Source organism: Sebastes fasciatus, chromosome 5 (assembly GCF_043250625.1).
Source record: "Sebastes fasciatus isolate fSebFas1 chromosome 5, fSebFas1.pri, whole genome shotgun sequence".
Classification (NCBI taxonomy): Eukaryota; Metazoa; Chordata; class Actinopteri; order Perciformes; family Sebastidae; genus Sebastes; species Sebastes fasciatus.
Genome location: NC_133799.1, coordinates 11,293,010 through 11,310,756, shown reverse-complemented (window position 1 = coordinate 11,310,756; position 17,747 = coordinate 11,293,010). Strand labels below are relative to the sequence as shown.

Below are 17,747 nucleotides of genomic sequence, written 5' to 3'. Positions count from 1 at the left end.
TGTTCAGACTCAGACTCCAACACAAACTACACGGAAGCACCAAAACCGCAAAGTAATATCTAGTGAAGCCCGTCTGTTAAACAGTATTGGCCGCGGTCGGAAAACGCGGTCGGAGAACGCGGTGGAGACGTAGCTTTGGTCTCCAGGGCCGGAGTCTCTGCCCCTCTGCCTGCCTACCTGCCTTCACTCAGCTCACTCCACCTCACCTGAAATGCGCGCACACTACAAACTGCAGAAGAGTTAGTTTAGCTCTGAGAATATCTAGTGAATGTACAGTCGACGTTTGTGCAGAAATAAATAGTGCAGCTCCTCCAGACCAACAGAGGTTTCCCGTGTCTTGTGAAGTGACGGGGCTCCGTCAGCTGGTTAAGAGTTGATTTTTATTACTTTATACACTGCTGGGTATCTTAATCTATAATAATTTGTCATAATTTATTAATTAATTTATATTTTGTAGGCTAATTGAAATCTGCAAAGCAACTAGTAACTAATGTTGTCTACTCTACTCTTGTTCTGGCACTTGTGTTTAAAATTTAGATGGGAGCCAGAGAAAAGTGAAAGTTGCAAGTGAAAGAGAAATCTGATAAAAAAAAGATATTGAATATTAATATATTCTTAGTTAGTTAGTCAAACTTAGGAGATACACAATCCAAATATTTACTTTCTAAATCAAAATTAGGAGATGACAATTAAAATTCTGACATAGTAAGTCATAAATATGACATCAAAAGTAAAAAAAAATAGTATGAGATACTATGTCATAATCATAATTCAGGATTTTGACTTAAATCAAAATTCGGAGTCGTCTTAGTCATAATATTGAGATAATAAGTCAACTTCTGATTTACTAAATCCAAATTATGAAATATTTTATACTTCACAATTGTGAGGTTTTGAATTTGACTTAGTGTCTCATAACATATTTAGTGACTTAGTATCTCCATTTTGACACACATCCTCATAACATTAAATATCTTTATTCCAAATATTTCATCTATTTAGACATTGAGAAAAAAGTACCTCAATGTAAAAGGGAGTGATTTGAGGCCTCAAGCTGGGGGAATCCAATTCCTTTATCAGACCCCTATCAATGCACATTTTGTGGTATCTTGACTACTTCCTTGAATATAGAATATCATGCAGCTACAAAGGTGTTTCCTTCTTCCTCATGCTACCCAACCTGCACCTGCCCCAAGGTGCATCTCTCTGCTTCGCTATGATTGGACATTTGCCTCCAGTGGGAGGGACCAGGTGCAGGTATTTCAACCAGCACAGACACCAGATTTGTAAAAAAAAAAATCTAACAGAAGCTGTAAAGTGTGAGGAAACAGTGAGAGGAGTGTTTTAAGAGACAGACGTGAAGAATGGGCGCTATGAAGCTGCTGGTGATTTCTGTCTTGCTGAGCATATGCTCACAGGTACAGTAATGGATTTGTTATAATAGAGAGCTTATTTCAAATTCAGGCACAAACATGTTGTTGTGAAAAGAGAGGAGCAGAATGCAATGTAACCTAAACTAGTTAGTAGTAACTTGAATTTGATATAACTGCATAAAACTATTGTTAATAATATTTTCTCATCTAAATTTGCAGGCTGCAGCCCAAGGTACAGTATGTTCTCTTTTACTATAAATCCACTTTGATTATATATTACATTTATGTGTAAAAGAATCCATGTCTCAGGGTGCTAAACAAATGCTATAATGATCTCCACTTCTCTCATCTCTCTCATCAGATATCCAAGTATCTGTGTTCTCAGTATCATCGAAGACTGCGATTCTCAGATGGACCAGGTTCTCTGAAGCCAGCTCATACAAGATCACCGTTGCCCCCAAAAGCTCACCAAGCAGCCCCATTGGCTTCACCACGTTTGGTCCAAACACAGTACTGGGCTCTGTCAGCTATCTATCCCCAAACGTCATTTATATATTCACAGTTGAAGCTCTCAATGATCTCCAAGTATCACTGAGCTCTGCAAACGTTGAGTCATCCACAGGTGAGGTACACTTGTGTCCATACCTGTAATATTTAGTGTTTCATTGTTGTTAAATTTTCCATTTAAAAAACAAGCTGTTTTTTTATTACATTTTCTGGTGTTGCATGTGTTTGACTGCTGTACAGTTTTATGCTGCCATAGTCAGGCACACTGAGTACTTGTCATCATAGAAAACAGTCTGAAAAAGATAATCCAGTATAATAACTATTATTACAATGTAAATTTAAACACCTAAGTGTTATTTTGATGATGAGCAGTTGACAATATGCACCGAGCAGAGGACCACAAAAGAGTCACTGTTATTCCTTCTTAATTGTGATGGAAAAAAAATTAAGAGCATTTTTTTTTTAATTTTTAGATTCAGTGTGTGGTTTTCTCAAACATACCCAGGGAGATGAGACTAAATAAAATGTTGTTTCCCCTTCTTTAATCCCTTAAATTTGTAAGTAAAAGGGTAGATCCCACAGTAGGGCTGACCCGAATGCTCGAAGCTTCGACCCTGGCCAGGGTAATCAAGCTCTAAATCAGTATTCGAATGCTTTGTTTTTTTTAAATTAGAAGTAAAAATAAAATATAGGTTTATAATAATAAGGTATATGCCTATATCCCCAAATAGCCCATGAAAAAAAGGCTGAAGCTTCGAAGCCCAAAAAACAGTATTTGGGACAGCCCAAATCCACAGCCAGCTATTGAGAAGGTGGAGGCCATCCATCGCATCTCACTACCAAAATCTATGATCTGAACTGTGACTATTCCAGCCCCTGAGATGACGGATCCCATCCAGACGGTGAAGCCGAAGGACAGCACGACCTTGATGGCGGATTTCAGCTTGACGACCGGGGCGACTAAATACATCATACGAATCCAGACCTCCAATGGCTTCTTCAGAGAAGACACGGTGTCCTCCTCCCCCGCTGAGATTCAGTCCCTCACACCGTACACTGAGTACACACTCAGCATCATCGCTGCCAACAGTGGAGGCCGGAGCCAACCGTCTTCTTCTCTGACTGCAAAGACAGGTACTGTTGTTTGTTTGTTATCTTTATTTGTGTGTCAGATTCACACGTTTCCACTTCCACAGCTGGGAAAAAAACTCATATAGATATATTCAGTGTAAAAAAATCACACCTAAGGACTGGTTAATGTGTAGAAATGAGTCACACATTCATTGAGAAACAATGTGCCCTGCAGAAGTAACTTGATCTGCCTCATTGTCCCATAGCTACTTTAGTGTTTGTGCAAATCCATATATTGTCTTACCCAATAAATGGATCAGCGTTCCTCAGGGCCCCTCCTGTATCGGTGGTAACTGCACCTGACCCCTCTATGTCAAATACAATGGGTTGACCTCAACATGGTTGTCATCTCCATCCTGGGGGAAGAATCTGATCCACATGAGTCAACAGAACATGCTTCAAGCAGTTTCACCATTTTTTGTTCACCGTTTGCCATTATTCATCTCTGATTTCATTTTGTTTCACAGGCTACTTAATATGTTAGATTCAAATTAACTATAATATACTGTACATCAATTTATTCATGTTTAGTCCTTACATGTTCAAATCTGAAAACAGGCTTTTCAGTCACATGTTGGAAACAAAAAACTTGACAAAAATGGTAACAAGTTCACACGTGTGAGGTCAGTAAGTGGTGTAGTGGTCGTTGATGCGGGGCTGGCTCTAGCCCTTTTGATGCCCTAGATGAAATTTGGATTTGGATTAGGGATGTATCGATGCGTCGATGTGGACTGATATGTCGATTCAATAATCAACGATCCAATATCATCGATGCAAAGTGACAATATCGATACATATCATTGTCTTTAAGATGCGCCTTTATTTTGAAATTCATACTTATAGTTTTTATTAAAAAGAATAGATTGTTTTTCATTTAAATGTCTGGAAGAGCTCAGTAATAAAATTGTCAAATCATATTTTAGTTGCTTTTCGTCAGTTTATATAAATGTAACTTGTGTTAAGTAGGCATATGATATTGTCTCATATTGATCCAAGGCCCCTGAATTGAATCAAATCAAAATTGTATCGTGGCAGACTTTGTGATATCAGAAAATATTGTATCGTCCAATCGAATCGATATAATATTGAATTGTGATGAAACTTGTGATTTACACCCCTAGTGGTTATACTGTAAACATCCAGGAAAATAGGTGGGTATACCCCGTATACCTGCGTATGCCCTCCACTACACCACTGCATACATGGTGCCTAATGAACTGTTGGGGGACTCATAGTTTTGTGGCAACTATGGCTGTAGGTCAAATTGTGACATTACTGGTGGTATCTGTGACTACTGAAATAACTCTTTGAGACTTGGGTCAGATCTTGAGACTTGACTTGGACTTAACAGCTGTGACATGACTTACTTGAAACATAATTAACTAAGACTTGAAAACTTAGTGAAACTTAAGTGTTTCTCTATAATATATCATTAATTATTAACAACTAAATAAGCAACAATCAAAGTTAAAATAAAAACATCTTTAAGTATTAAAGTACAGTCTCGTTCCCCTAAATCATCTCATACATGTAAAACGTGTCTCTTCTCCTCCACAGTTCTGCCTCCTCCTCAGCTCTCCACCTCCTCTCCCAGCAACGACAGCATCATTGTATCCTGGCCCCCTGTTGCTTACGCTGTCCAGTACACCGTGTCGCTGTACAAGTACGGCTCAAACACCAGCATGAAGCACAACACCTCCAACACCAATCTGACCATCACTGGCCTCGATGCTGGCTCCCTCTACACTATCAAGGGTTTCGCCTGGGACCTCGAGGGCCGAAAGGGAGAGGGCAGTCTGTACGTCAACCAGACAACAAGTAAGGAGCACCCGACACACTTCTCTGTGTGTTTTTATACACTGCTGTGTACATCAGATCACATGCTGGCTCCTATCCATGTGCCTTTATAATAATATGTGAGAAATATTACACATGAAGAGATAAAAAAAACAAATAATTAAGCCTACAATTTTACACAAACTATCACAGCCACGTATCAGAGAACTCCTATTTTTGTAACATATAGCGTTAGGTGTGTCAAGTGACTTGTTTGGTTCTAGCTGTACCTGTACAAATCGTTCCCTGTCCTAGAGAACAGCAGAAACACCTTCTCAGAAACATTTAACCTCCACACAGTCCCAAGCCTAGCTGTCATAAATAGAAAGATACCTAAACTTTGAACTCAGTGAATATTATGAAGCATCAAATCCACCAATTGAAAGTGAAATCATATATTTGCAAAGGAGCATTCATTTATTTTCCCCATTTCATCATCAGAAGCTGAAAATTGAATTGAAAAACTTTGGCGAACCCTAGTGGTGGTAGGAAAACATACAAATCCGGACATTGAGCATGAATTGGCTGATAGCAACACATAAATGGCTCCAGTTTTTGCCGGGACTCTCTAATTTTTCTACGACTTATGCTATGCTATAGTGATATATATAGATACATTATACTCATATTTATTTATGTTATTTATTTGTACCCGGAATCCCCATTAGTTACTACCAAGGAAGAAACTACACTTCCTGGGGTCTGTACAAAAACACTACATCACAATGTAAAAACAAATATGTAATTAAATTCAAAGCAAAAGAGAAACAAACAAACTACAAGAAACAATAAATCGACAACAATAAAAACTGCTGATGACAATAACAAGTCAAGAACTGAACAAAAGAAACCAAAAGAGAGACAAGGAAACTACAAAAAAAAAAAAAATCTGCAACAATAACAACAAAACAATTATCCCAACAGCTGAAAAACAACAGCAGCACCATTAATAACAGCGTATACAGTTACTGAAATATAAATAAACCAAGAATATTCCTCATTAATGATCATATAGTCAGATATTATGTAGTAAAATGTGTCATATTTGGGGAAGGGCCGGCGTTCTGTGCCATCGGGTATTTCTTTAAACTCTTTTTATAAACTGTTTTACTTGTTAAATGTGTAATGTCTGATGGCAAACCAGACCATATTATCATTCCTCTGAACATAACAGTACGTTGCCTTACATTAGTTTTGAAACACAGGGGCTTAACATTAAAGTAAACAAATATTAGTAATAAAATGCTCCACAGGATTAAAACAAAATTTAGATAATGGGCCCATTCAAAGAATTATATCATTGCTGTTTTACATGTAAACATGATTTCAGTGCTGCTATAGAGGGTCTCTGTTGGGAAGAAATATATCATATTTTATCAACTCCTTGTCTATAAAATCTTAATCTGAAAAAGTAACTTGTAACTACAGCCATCTGATAAATACAGTGGAGTTAAGACCACAGTATTTTCCTCAGAAATGCGGTGGAGAAAAAGTTCTAAAAATGAAGTAACAAACATCAAAATGAAAGTAACTATCACTGCAATACTGTGTCTAGCTTCACAGTGGTAGCAAACATGTAAGTCTGTATCTGCTCATGTGTTTGTTTGTATGTGTACTTCTGCTTGATGCATCATTGGGCGTGTCTTTATGTTCTCTTGTTGTGTGTTAACAGGACCTCCAACACCATATTTAGCCAATGTCTCCATGGTGAGTGTGAACGGTGTGGCCGGACTCTCTGTGTCCTGGAAACTGGATCAACAGGTTTATGGATCCATCGAGTACCATGTGATGAGTGACCAGAACCTCACCTGTAACTCCACATCCTACTCCTGCACCCTGTCGCCCGTGGGCTGTGGAGAGGTTCACAATATCATGGTCATCGCTCTGAACGAGGCCGGGCCCAGCTACCCATCCAACGCTGTGGTGTTCATCACCAGTGAGTAGTAGAGATCAGATCTACACACTTATATTGGCTAATATTGATACTGATTGATGATTTGACTTCAATACTACACAGATATACAGTGGGATGAAATAAAGTTGTTTCTACCAAGGTAACTGTCTGGTTGTAGTAGGCCATTATGGGCAATGAGCAGGCCTTATTTATGGAAGTAGTATCAAATTTAATGATAATTTACTGTATTTATGCATCAATATGATGATGATCTTTGATTTGTCTGTTATTTCATTAGTCAGAAACATTCTCATCTGTATAATTTCTCTAAGAATTACAAGATATTTAATTATATCACAATATTTTCCTACTGTAATAAAACGACATGTACCATGACTAGATAACTAACTATGCCACTGTTAATCCACACCACAAGAGTTACAGGTACCCTGTGGAGCTTTTGACCACCAGTAGCACTATGGATTCATGTTTTGACCAGTCTGTGAACTGTTTTGGTTAAGATCAATTCTAGATATTTAGGTTGTGTTATAACTGTAAGGTAATAAGTCTGCACCGGGACCCCAGTATGCAGAAATATTCAAACACACCGTTTTCAAAATAGGTGACATTTATACTGTATGCACGAGACTGCATGGTTTTTGCCCCAAACTGCATGTGATTATCATAAAGTGGGCTTGTCTGTAAAGGGGAAACTCGTGGTGTACCCATAGAACCCATTTTCATTCACATATCTTGAGGTCAGAGGTCAACGGACCCCTTTGAAAATGGCCAAGCAAAATTTAGCCTCCTTCCCCATGCTAGCATGACATAGTTGGTACCAATGGAATGTTTTTTTCATCTTCTCATCTTCCTTTTCTCACCAATTTAATAGATTAAAACTAACAATAACTACAATGAAATAATACAGATACTTTAAACATACACTACAATAAGCTACAAGAGTTATTATCACACTTAATAATCTAATTTAAACTATTATTATAATAATCTATATTAAACTATATTACTGGAGAAAACACACTCTACACGACCACATCAGAGGTAGCGATGTGAGTGTGACTAAACTCTCTGCTGTCTGTCCTATGCTGTCAGTCCCCTGTCCACCAGAGTCTCTGGATCTCGTGGAGTCGACAGAAGGAAACTGCACTCTGACATGGGACACAGTGCCTCACGCTGACAGCTACAGCGCCTTCATCAAGAGAAGTGACGGCACCGAGGAGATCTGCAACACCACTAGCAGCAACTGCACCTACCACTGCATGTGTGGCTACATGTACCTGATGTCTGTGTTCGCGTTCAACCAGGCTGGCAGCAGTCCTGACGGACAGGTTCTCAACTACACCACCTGTAAGTAGCTGCTGAGGGGACATGTTTTAACATTTTGAGTCACTATGAGACACATTTTCTTCCTCTTCCTGGTTATGATTATTACATGTGTATCTCTGTATCACTTGTGTCTTTCAGTGCCCTGTTGTCCAGAGAATGTGTCCGTCTCTACGGTGAGCACCGACACTCTGGAGATCATGTGGACGGCCTCGCGGGGGGCAGAGCTGTACGAGACTCGCGCTGCAGACAGTTCAGAGGTCATCCTGTGTAACGACACGGCGCCGGTGTGCGCCCTTTCTGACCTCAGCTGCGACAGTTCCTACAGCGTGGTGGTGACGCCCTGCAATGACATCAGCGGATGCAACCGTGCATGCAAAGCTCACGCCAAAAACACAGGTCGAAAACTTCTGTTCACACATATATGTTTATATATCTATCCAGAAAATATCCAGATACATTTTTCACTTAAAAATCTCTTAGATTTCCTAGATTTCACATGAAACAACAGTAAAATCTGTATCCTATTAGACTGAAACTCCACATGAACTTTGTTGAGTACAATACAAATACTTTTTGTGGTATGACTTTATTTATTTATTTATTTATTTATAGCATATTCAAATAAGTTAGTAGTTTTATACAAAAGCACAAAAACCTTTTGCTTTATGTTTCATCTTGATTAGTAGCTAAAATATTTTGTTTATTTAAAGGGTTAGTTAAAACACTGACTGAACAATTCATAAAATACTTTCTACCTGCATGAGGCAAAAACCTGTCACATCACATTTCATGTATGAGGGGGGAAAAAAGCCCTTTTTATAGGCCTATAGTTTATTTAAACGATGGTATTTGTAACGAGTGTATTTCCTCCTTAAATTACCAGAAATTACTAGTTTTTAATAACTGTCTATGGTCAAAATTGACCTGAAGGTTACCAACTAGTCATTATTTTCCCCTATGAGGTAAGACCCTCAAAGGTCTGAACATACTCAGTCAACATTTTATTCCTTCTTTCCTTCGTCCCTGTCAGCTCCCTGCAGGCCGATGAATCTGATGCTGAATCCGAAAAACTCCTCCTGCCTCGGCGTCAGCTGGACAGCCAACAACAGGCATGCTACGTACACTGTGAGCGCGTCAGGCGATGACGGCATACACTCCTGCACCACCAGCGGAAACAGCTGTGACATCACTGACCTTCCCTGTGGCTCCACTTATGACGTCAGCGTCAGAGCAGCCAGCCCCATCGGCTCGAGTTTACCCAGCTTCTCTGACTCTCTGGAAACAGGTGAGTGTGGTCGAAGGTTTGGATTGATTCATTCAATAAAAAACATACACCCAGGTATCAGGTTAAAGGAAAAACCAACATAAAAGCATGTTAGTGATGTGCTGGGCCTCCCCGAGCCTCCAGAACTGCTTCAATGATCCTTGGCATAGATTATATAAGTTTGTGTAACTCTACTGAGAGTGCTGTTGGTCCAAAATCTCCAATAGGCAGTGGTAGAAGAAGTATTCAGATCTTTTAGTTAGGTAAAAGTAAAAGTCTTCCATTCAAAATCTTACTTAGGTAAAAGTAGCAATACAAAAATGTAAAATACTCTGTTACAAGCAAAAAGTAAAAGTATGTATCATAAGTATCAAAAGTACGTAAAGACTGATTTCAAGAATGATGATTTCACTGTACAGGCTATAATGTATTTTTGGCATTTCAATTAATTCGTAAATTGCAAATAATTAATGTAAATTAATTAAAAGGGTGCTGCAGTGATTTAGTATTGCACTTCCATAAAGTTGGGGGACAAAGATATGAAAAAGAAGCAACAGAGACCCGGATATCCTCACTTTTAAGTATGAATCAAGCTCCAAATGAACTATATATATTATATATTTTATATTATTATATATTAATGCAGGTGCATGGTTAAAATACTATATTATTTTGGCAGCTAAGATATATATATGAGGAGTATAAATTAAATCAATATAATGCAGAAAAGGAGGCAGATCAGCCAGTTTCCCAGTAGAGGCTATGTCCACGCCCTGTATAATACAAAGACTGATATTTTTGTGACATAAACAGATGCAGATAGTGGCTTTGTGTTCCACCCCTAACATCCACAGATATCCTCTTCCTTTCCAGAACCCTGTTGCCCGATGAATCTAACAGTGGATCAGGTGACACAGGCAATGACCAATGTCTCATGGTCTCACGCCAAAGGAGCGTATTCGTTCATCACGTCTCTGACGTCAACGCGTGGTCACGCCCGCTGCCACACCCAGGACTCCCACTGCCTCATGGGATGCATCACCTGTGGGACCAACTACACCGTCACCATGGAGGCGTTCAGCCACAGCGGGCGCAGCTCCAACTGCACCTATCGGGGCTTTTCGTCCAGTGAGTGATGAAGTTCTCTACCATTAATATTAAAACAGTTATGTAATATTTATTCATGCAACTATCCAGTAAGCTTCTTACAATATGGAAGCAATCATGTAGATGTTAGAGACTTAAGAGCTTCCCATATAAGTGAGACTGTAACATCCTGACTTCTACATCTGCTCCTGGCGTAACTACTACAGTCGCTAGACATCGCTGTTGTGTTCTTTTATACCTTCTTTCGTTGATCTACCATGTGAATAGATGATAAAACCTACTAGTTGGTGTAGTAGCCACCTATTGACCCACATCTATGGTGCTTATAGCGACCAATAACGCCTATTAACAGTCTAATTGGCTGAGAATACACAGACAATCATGTTACTGTTTCTTTTTCCAGCTCTCTTTGAAATGGCCTCTCTGTTTTTTTAATTAACTATCACACATTAAATATCCACCAACATCCGGTGAACTTTTAGATGATACATCCACATCAGACACATGACTTCATCACTGTCTCTCTCTCTCTCGCAGGTGCCTGCTGTCCGTCAGGCGTCAGGCTCTACAGGATGGCCGGTAACTCTCTGCGGGTGTACTGGCGCAGCGCTGGGAGCGACCACAGCTACGTCACAGAAATGGTGGGCAGCAGCAACAACTACACCTGCACTGCCGTTCCCGGGGAGAGCAGCTGTGACGTGGCCAACGTCCAGTGTGGGGACGTCTATAATGTAGTGGTGGCTCCGCTCACACCAGAGATCGGCAAAGTCCTATTCTGCCCCCAGAGGCTGTACTCAGGTAGGACAGTGTGGGATCTCCCAGTCTGGTGATGGAAAAGATTTGATTATACTGTTTTAAAGTGTCAACTGATGATGGTTTGTGATGCAAATGTATAGTATTAATGGTGCCTTCAAATGGGGTCGTGTTTACCGTGTTTACGAGTTGGGTCCATATGAACGCCCCCCTCTTGTGGTATTCACGACCTCGTAAGTGGAACGTTTTTGAAAACTCAGAGTTCACGAGTTATCACGTGTTTGTAGACGTTGTGAGAAATGGCGGAGGCCATGGAAGTTCACTTTTCGGTGCATAATAAGTTAATATATTGTAATTTGAGTTGTATATTGTTTATCTTGGTCATTTTATAATAGGTCTGAGGAAAATGTTGATATTCCCAAAGAACTCATCTTTCTCCTCTGTCATTATGCCTTTATATTTACTGCCTTATGTTACCCACTTGCCAGCTTGTCAAAGTGTTCGCCTCTGTGGCTTCTAGATGCCGACAGTAACGTTAATATTGCCTTTGCTTAGCAGCGGTGTTCTCACGACTTAACCACTTGAACGCCACGCATATCGTGTACACGACTTCCCATGTTGTAAACACGAGTTCACGAGTTTCATTTGAAGGTACCATTACACACAGTTGGTAGTTTCAGTCATTTTATATACTGCTATAAAGGAATTGTATAAGCTTTATTTGATATTGGAACATAACACAACAGCAGTAAAGACAAACATTTTAGATGATCAGCAGCTACAGGATGAAAAAAGGCAATGCAGCTGAAACACTATGAATAATATGGATCGCAGCATTTTATGTGAATTTGACCCTTTTTGTTGTTTGTCTCTGCTCCCTCAGTGACTTGTTCAGGCAGCAACGTTGGTACAGGTGAGTAAGTTAATTGGCATTAATATTCAGAACGCTGTTTGAAGTAAAAATCACTGACACCAGCCAAACAATTTAGAGTACTAGAGAAGAGCAAAACATTTTAAATGTATGATTTTTCTAATGTCACTTCAAACTGTTCTTCTGCAGTGGTTTACAGAGGGAAGAGAAGTGTGGACTAGCATACGGTAAGTAAATATACAATAATTATACAGTAATGTATTACATCTGTGGAAGCCGGATATAGCAGCAAATGTGGTTGACTGAACACAGAAAGTATACAGTTTTGTGAAGCCAGTGAGACTCCACTTCCCTCCTTGAAGTCATGGTTTTATTTATTATTCATACTTGACAATATACAGATATACCATTTATGAAAAAACAGATATTAAGACATAACATGTGAAAAGACACACTAAAAACTCCAATATGCATTCATTTCTTAAGACATGATAATTATAGTCATTACATATTGTATGTTCAGGTATAATGATTAAACTGATTGCATCAAACACTGACTTGTGGCTTTGCTGTTAGAAAATGTCAACTTTCAGTAAATCTCCTACAATAACTATTGAATTCCTGCAAACTGAATGTGACTGAATCTCTTCTCCACAGATGCAACAAACACCTCCATCTTCTTCCTCCTCCTCTTCCTCCTGCTTCACTCCTGCCCCACTGGAATAAAACCATGCTCATAGATAAATAGAAGTGTTAACCACAAATAAAAATGCTTGTCTGTTGGCCATGATACATAGGTGATGGCATGATGAATAATGAGAAACAAGTGTTGTAAACCTTTAAATGCCTTTGAATGACGTTCATGTATGAAGAACGAATGAATCACGGCCAAAAACCATCACTGTGCCCTCAACACTCATGATCAAGCACTTAAATATGACAAAAACAAGCGAACAACAAGAGTGCATTTTGTATGTGCTGTTCAAAATATGTATCATGACACAAAATCATAGTGTGGATTTGGTAAATTAAAAAAAATGTCTCATGATAAAACATTTGTTCCACAAACAACCAGAACTCAATGTATATGGTGTACGGAGAAAGTTGTTATTTGGGTAATTGAGTATTTTTTTATCCCGGAGCTATTGTGTTAAAAACCTCCAAATGAATTATCTAATTGGCAAACAAAATTAGCAAAACAGTAACAGTGCCCCAACAGGCATTTTAAACAATTTTGCCCATTAATTTTACAAATTAATAATTGGAGAATCTACCATATTAAAAGAAAGAATTGTAGCTGCAGCCCCAAGTAGGAAGCCTCCTGATGACAAGTGTCAGACGCTGACATCATGTGTCACCTTGCAGCGTATAATCTCTGCTGTGTGCTGCTGCTCGTCCTCAGGATGTATTTAACTGTTTGTGATATGTGTCACTGTGGTTGTGAAAACCTGATGCATATGTCAGTTAATAAAGAATTCCTTCATCATGTCTGCGTCTTGTGGTTTGTTTTAGACATAGATGTGTGCTTTACAAGATAAAAGGTATAATTTAGTCATAATTCAGTACACTAATTCACCAAAATCTTGTCTATTGTCTGTTTTGTGCTGTTGAAATTCTCACCTGGGTATTTTTTTTTTTGCATGAAAATTATACATTACGACAATTATAAAAGGAATACTTAATTTATGATAAGCAATAGTTCATCCACTCTTACCACATCTTTCTCCCGCTATAAAGAAAGAGGCCAGGTTGAAGACCTTTTGTTTCAAGCATGTGTGATTTTAGCCTTTCATAACTTGTCTGTCGGCTATATGCTCAGACACTATACAGTATACACTTACAAAATATAATACAGTGTATATATATATATATATATATATATATATAAACAATCCCTGGGTCTGAAGAGATGGATAGATGTTCTGCTGTCCACCATCAACTTTAAATCATGAACAATGAGCAAAGAGAGGGTCGCAATGTAAAAGACAGAGGGTGTCGTATCCTGTACAGATTGTAAAGCCCCCTGAGGCAATTTTGTGATTTGTGATTTTGGGCTATACAAATAAAATTGACTTGACTTGACTTAACAAATAGGATTATAAATCAATAAAATGAGGTAAAGAATCTAAAATAAAAACGTGATAAAGATAGTAATCTTGATGACATAAACTACTGTACTCTAGACTTGGTGTTTAAACACTTAAGATATCTGATTTCATGGGAAAAGTTAATGCGTTACACCGAAATCTATGGCCGCCTATATCTGTGACCGCCAGCAACACATAAGGTCACCGTTTCTGACAGCTGTCGTCAGAAAATGTCCCCTCACTGTACCTGTATAATAAATAAGGCAAATATTTACCATTATTATTTATATCTATTATGAACATTATTTAATAATTATATTCCACCTTTTCCCAATAAGCAGTAATAAATAGCTGGTAATTTATTTAATACTTTTCCAGGAAAGAATACAAAGTTAATTGATATGCTTTATTTCCATGTCTGCTGATAAATAGATAATAATTAGCAAATAACTTATTTGAAATGTCTTAAAAAACTCCCTGAATCGTTACATTAGCTACCAAGTTACATTAGTGTAGACAATAAGTCACACAATGGTGAGATTTGTGCCTCATCAGAAGTGTCTAAGGGCTGTTTCTTTTTGTTGTTTTCTTCAGGCCACATTTACCATCTCAACATATTTGCCCTTTTTCAACTGCAGAAAGTTATGTGACCTCCACAGATTTATACTACCAATAAAACAAATCAAATTTGTGGGATTGCACTCATCTCATGGTGACAATTAGTAGCCTATATAGCCTAAATAGGCTATATAATTATAAGACTAGCCTATAAGTAGCCTGCAGTTATAGCTGTTCATATAGATCAGTGGTCTGCAACCTGCGGCTCCGGAGCCACACACAGCCCTCTTTAGCTCCTCTCCAGTGGCAAAATAAAGTCATATTATAATAAAGTCAAAGGTTTACGAGACAAAGTCGTAATATTATGAGAATAAAGTCAGAAGTTTACGAGAAAAAAAGTCATAGGAGAATAAAGTCGTAATATTATAATAAAGTCAAAGGTTTACGAGAAAAAATATTTGTAATATTATGAGAATAAAGTCATAATATTATAAAGTAGTAATTTTACGTGTTATTTTCTTTTTTTCTTGTAAAGTTATGACTTTATTCTCGTAATGCTACTACTTTTTTCTTGTGATATTATGACTTTATTCTGTAAATCTCAGATGTTTTTTTCCCTCAATGTGGCCCTAATACTCTGTATTACATTTGCTCTCTGGCCCTCTCTGCATTAGATTTATATACTATATACTTAGACTATAAACTGTGTTACCTTCATCACAATGCTCAAATGTTTTGTGGCTCCAAACAGAATTTTTTTTCTATTATTTTGACTAAAATGGCTCTGTTGATAGTAAAGGTTGCTGACCCCTGATATAGATGTTGAAATGTAGGCTATAGGCCTAGATCTTATCAAAATAAAATAAAACTCTTTTTGTGGTGGTTGCTTTGCAACAAATGAAAATCGTCATGCCAAAAGAAGATCGTGTTATAACCCTTTCACACATACTGGTCATCCTCTACAGGGGACAGCTATTCAGTGTGTTTTGGTGGCATAGTTGCTCATCAGCCTCTACAGTAGTGCATCATGACACTTACTGCCACCTACTGGCCAGCGGTTGTAAGTGCGTCACAACTTCCTGGAAACCAAGATGCGGCCTTGCAGGTAAATAAAATTAGTCAACCTAAAGTAACAACTAAGGAGTAATACAGCTGAAATGTATTGATTTTATTTTGTGAGAAAGAGACTATTAATCTTCTGTCCACTAAACTGAGTGGATGAATGAAACTGAGTTGCTACTGCGACTCAGTTTCATTGCTCTGGAAAATACTTTTATGTCAGTAGAATGCAACTTGCAGTTTTTGACAATATTTTTCTCAATATTTTTGCTGATGTGCTTGAGGAGCACTCAGCTTAACATGTTAGCAACTGGTGTCACAGTAAGTCCTTAAAGGTCCCATATCGTTCTTCATTTTCAAGTTCATACTTGCATTTTATGTTTCTACTAGAACATGTTTACATGCTGTAATGTTTAAAAGAAAACCTTTTATTCTCCTCATACTGTCGACCTGAATGTACCTGTATTTACCCTCTGTCTGAAACGCTCCGTTTTAGTGCATTTCAAGGGAATTGCAACGAAATTGCGTTGCTAGGCAACAGTTTGGGTCCACGTTTAGCTGATGTTATTTACATACACTGCAACCAGGAGATAAACTGAGACACATTTAGTATGTTTACGTTTAAAACCGTGTAATGGTCTAAATATTTTATATTTGTGACATCGCAAATGGACAGAAGTCCTAACGGCTTGTTTCAAACGCACAATTTCTAAATATGGGCTGCGTGTATTTTTTCCCTATATTGAGCATTTTGATAGTTTAACAGTATTTATATATCACTTAAACCTGCTTTATAATATAAAAGACATGAAAATCTCACTTTTTACAATATGGGACCTTTAACACCAGCACCAGGAGAGATAACAAATGCAGATAGAGGAGCTAATAATGTCTTTCTATCCCTCAGTCCAGAGGTCAACCACCATGGTGAACTCAGGATATCAAATTAAATACCATATTAACAATGAGCTGATTGCACTCCTGACAATGAAAACATGGCTGAATGTTTCAGTGCCTTCTAAAACACACCCAGCCACCAGCATCACAGGGCACCCATCCCAGAAACACGTGCCGCCCTGCACCCTTTTCACAACACAAGTTTCAGTTGGCTTAAGTCTCTGGAAACACAAAAGGAATGAGTCTCGTATTATCCTCAGTGCTCTGTAAACAGTATAGGTTATCAATAATGATACTTTGGTGGCTCTCTTTGGGGAATAGTTGCCATTCACAGCTTAATCATGGAACATGACTCAGCTAAAGAGGTGGCATTCCTTTCAGACACAAGATCTGGAGGTCTTTTAGCAGCTTACGTAACACCCCACTGTCTGAAAAACTGAGATTGTTTAACATGTCTCATTCTGTCAGGTAGGAAAGATCTATCGGAATGACCTACTACCTCTATAAATGTTGGTAAAGTTATGGGCGTGTCCTCTGGATTTATTTCTTTTCACCTCTGAAGTGTACTGCAGCTCCTGTCTGTTTCTGGATGCTGGGACCGTCATCTACTGTAGGTAATACACTGACTATGGATAAGTACCTCTTACAACCCCACTTCAAAACACCCAAACTATCCCTTTAATGTGTGAAAAAATATCTGCTTTCCTGGAAAACTGATTTTCAATGATGACAGGAAATGATTTTGGACATAAAAGGAGTCAATTCAAACCAAACCTTGGTCCACTCATGTTCCATTTTTACCAGCCATGACAGCGACACCGGTATTGTTTTCACCTTGTGAGTCTCTGTGTGTGTGTGTGTGTGTGTGTCATTCTGGCAAAACGTGGTCCTGGAGACACATACTGTAGCGGGAACTACCACAGAGGTGGTTTTGAGTACTTTGACAGGTGTTTATATGTCTGTCTTTCTGTCTGTGGACAGATTTTGTCACTGTGATAGTGTCACAACCATGTAAGATGCCGTCACAAAACTACATCAAAATGAAGGCCGAGTTTGAAGATGG

The 17,747-nt window shown here is 38.5% G+C and overlaps 1 protein-coding gene across 1 annotated transcript; it reads left to right on the top strand.

The window, feature by feature from the left end:
- Window positions 1-2,756: 2,756 nt before the first annotated feature.
- On the top strand, window positions 2,757-13,544 carry LOC141767589 (fibronectin type III domain-containing protein 7-like). Its single transcript, XM_074635058.1, has 11 exons — window positions 2,757-3,014; window positions 4,569-4,829; window positions 6,520-6,783; window positions 7,855-8,109; window positions 8,227-8,484; window positions 9,119-9,373; window positions 10,226-10,480; window positions 10,997-11,257; window positions 12,096-12,125; window positions 12,273-12,310; window positions 12,741-13,544. Exons 1-10 carry the CDS (start codon window positions 2,762-2,764, stop codon window positions 12,302-12,304), a joined length of 2,124 nt encoding a protein of 707 aa, XP_074491159.1. The 5' UTR covers window positions 2,757-2,761; the 3' UTR covers window positions 12,305-12,310; window positions 12,741-13,544.
- The last annotated feature ends 4,203 nt before the right edge of the window (window positions 13,545-17,747 follow it).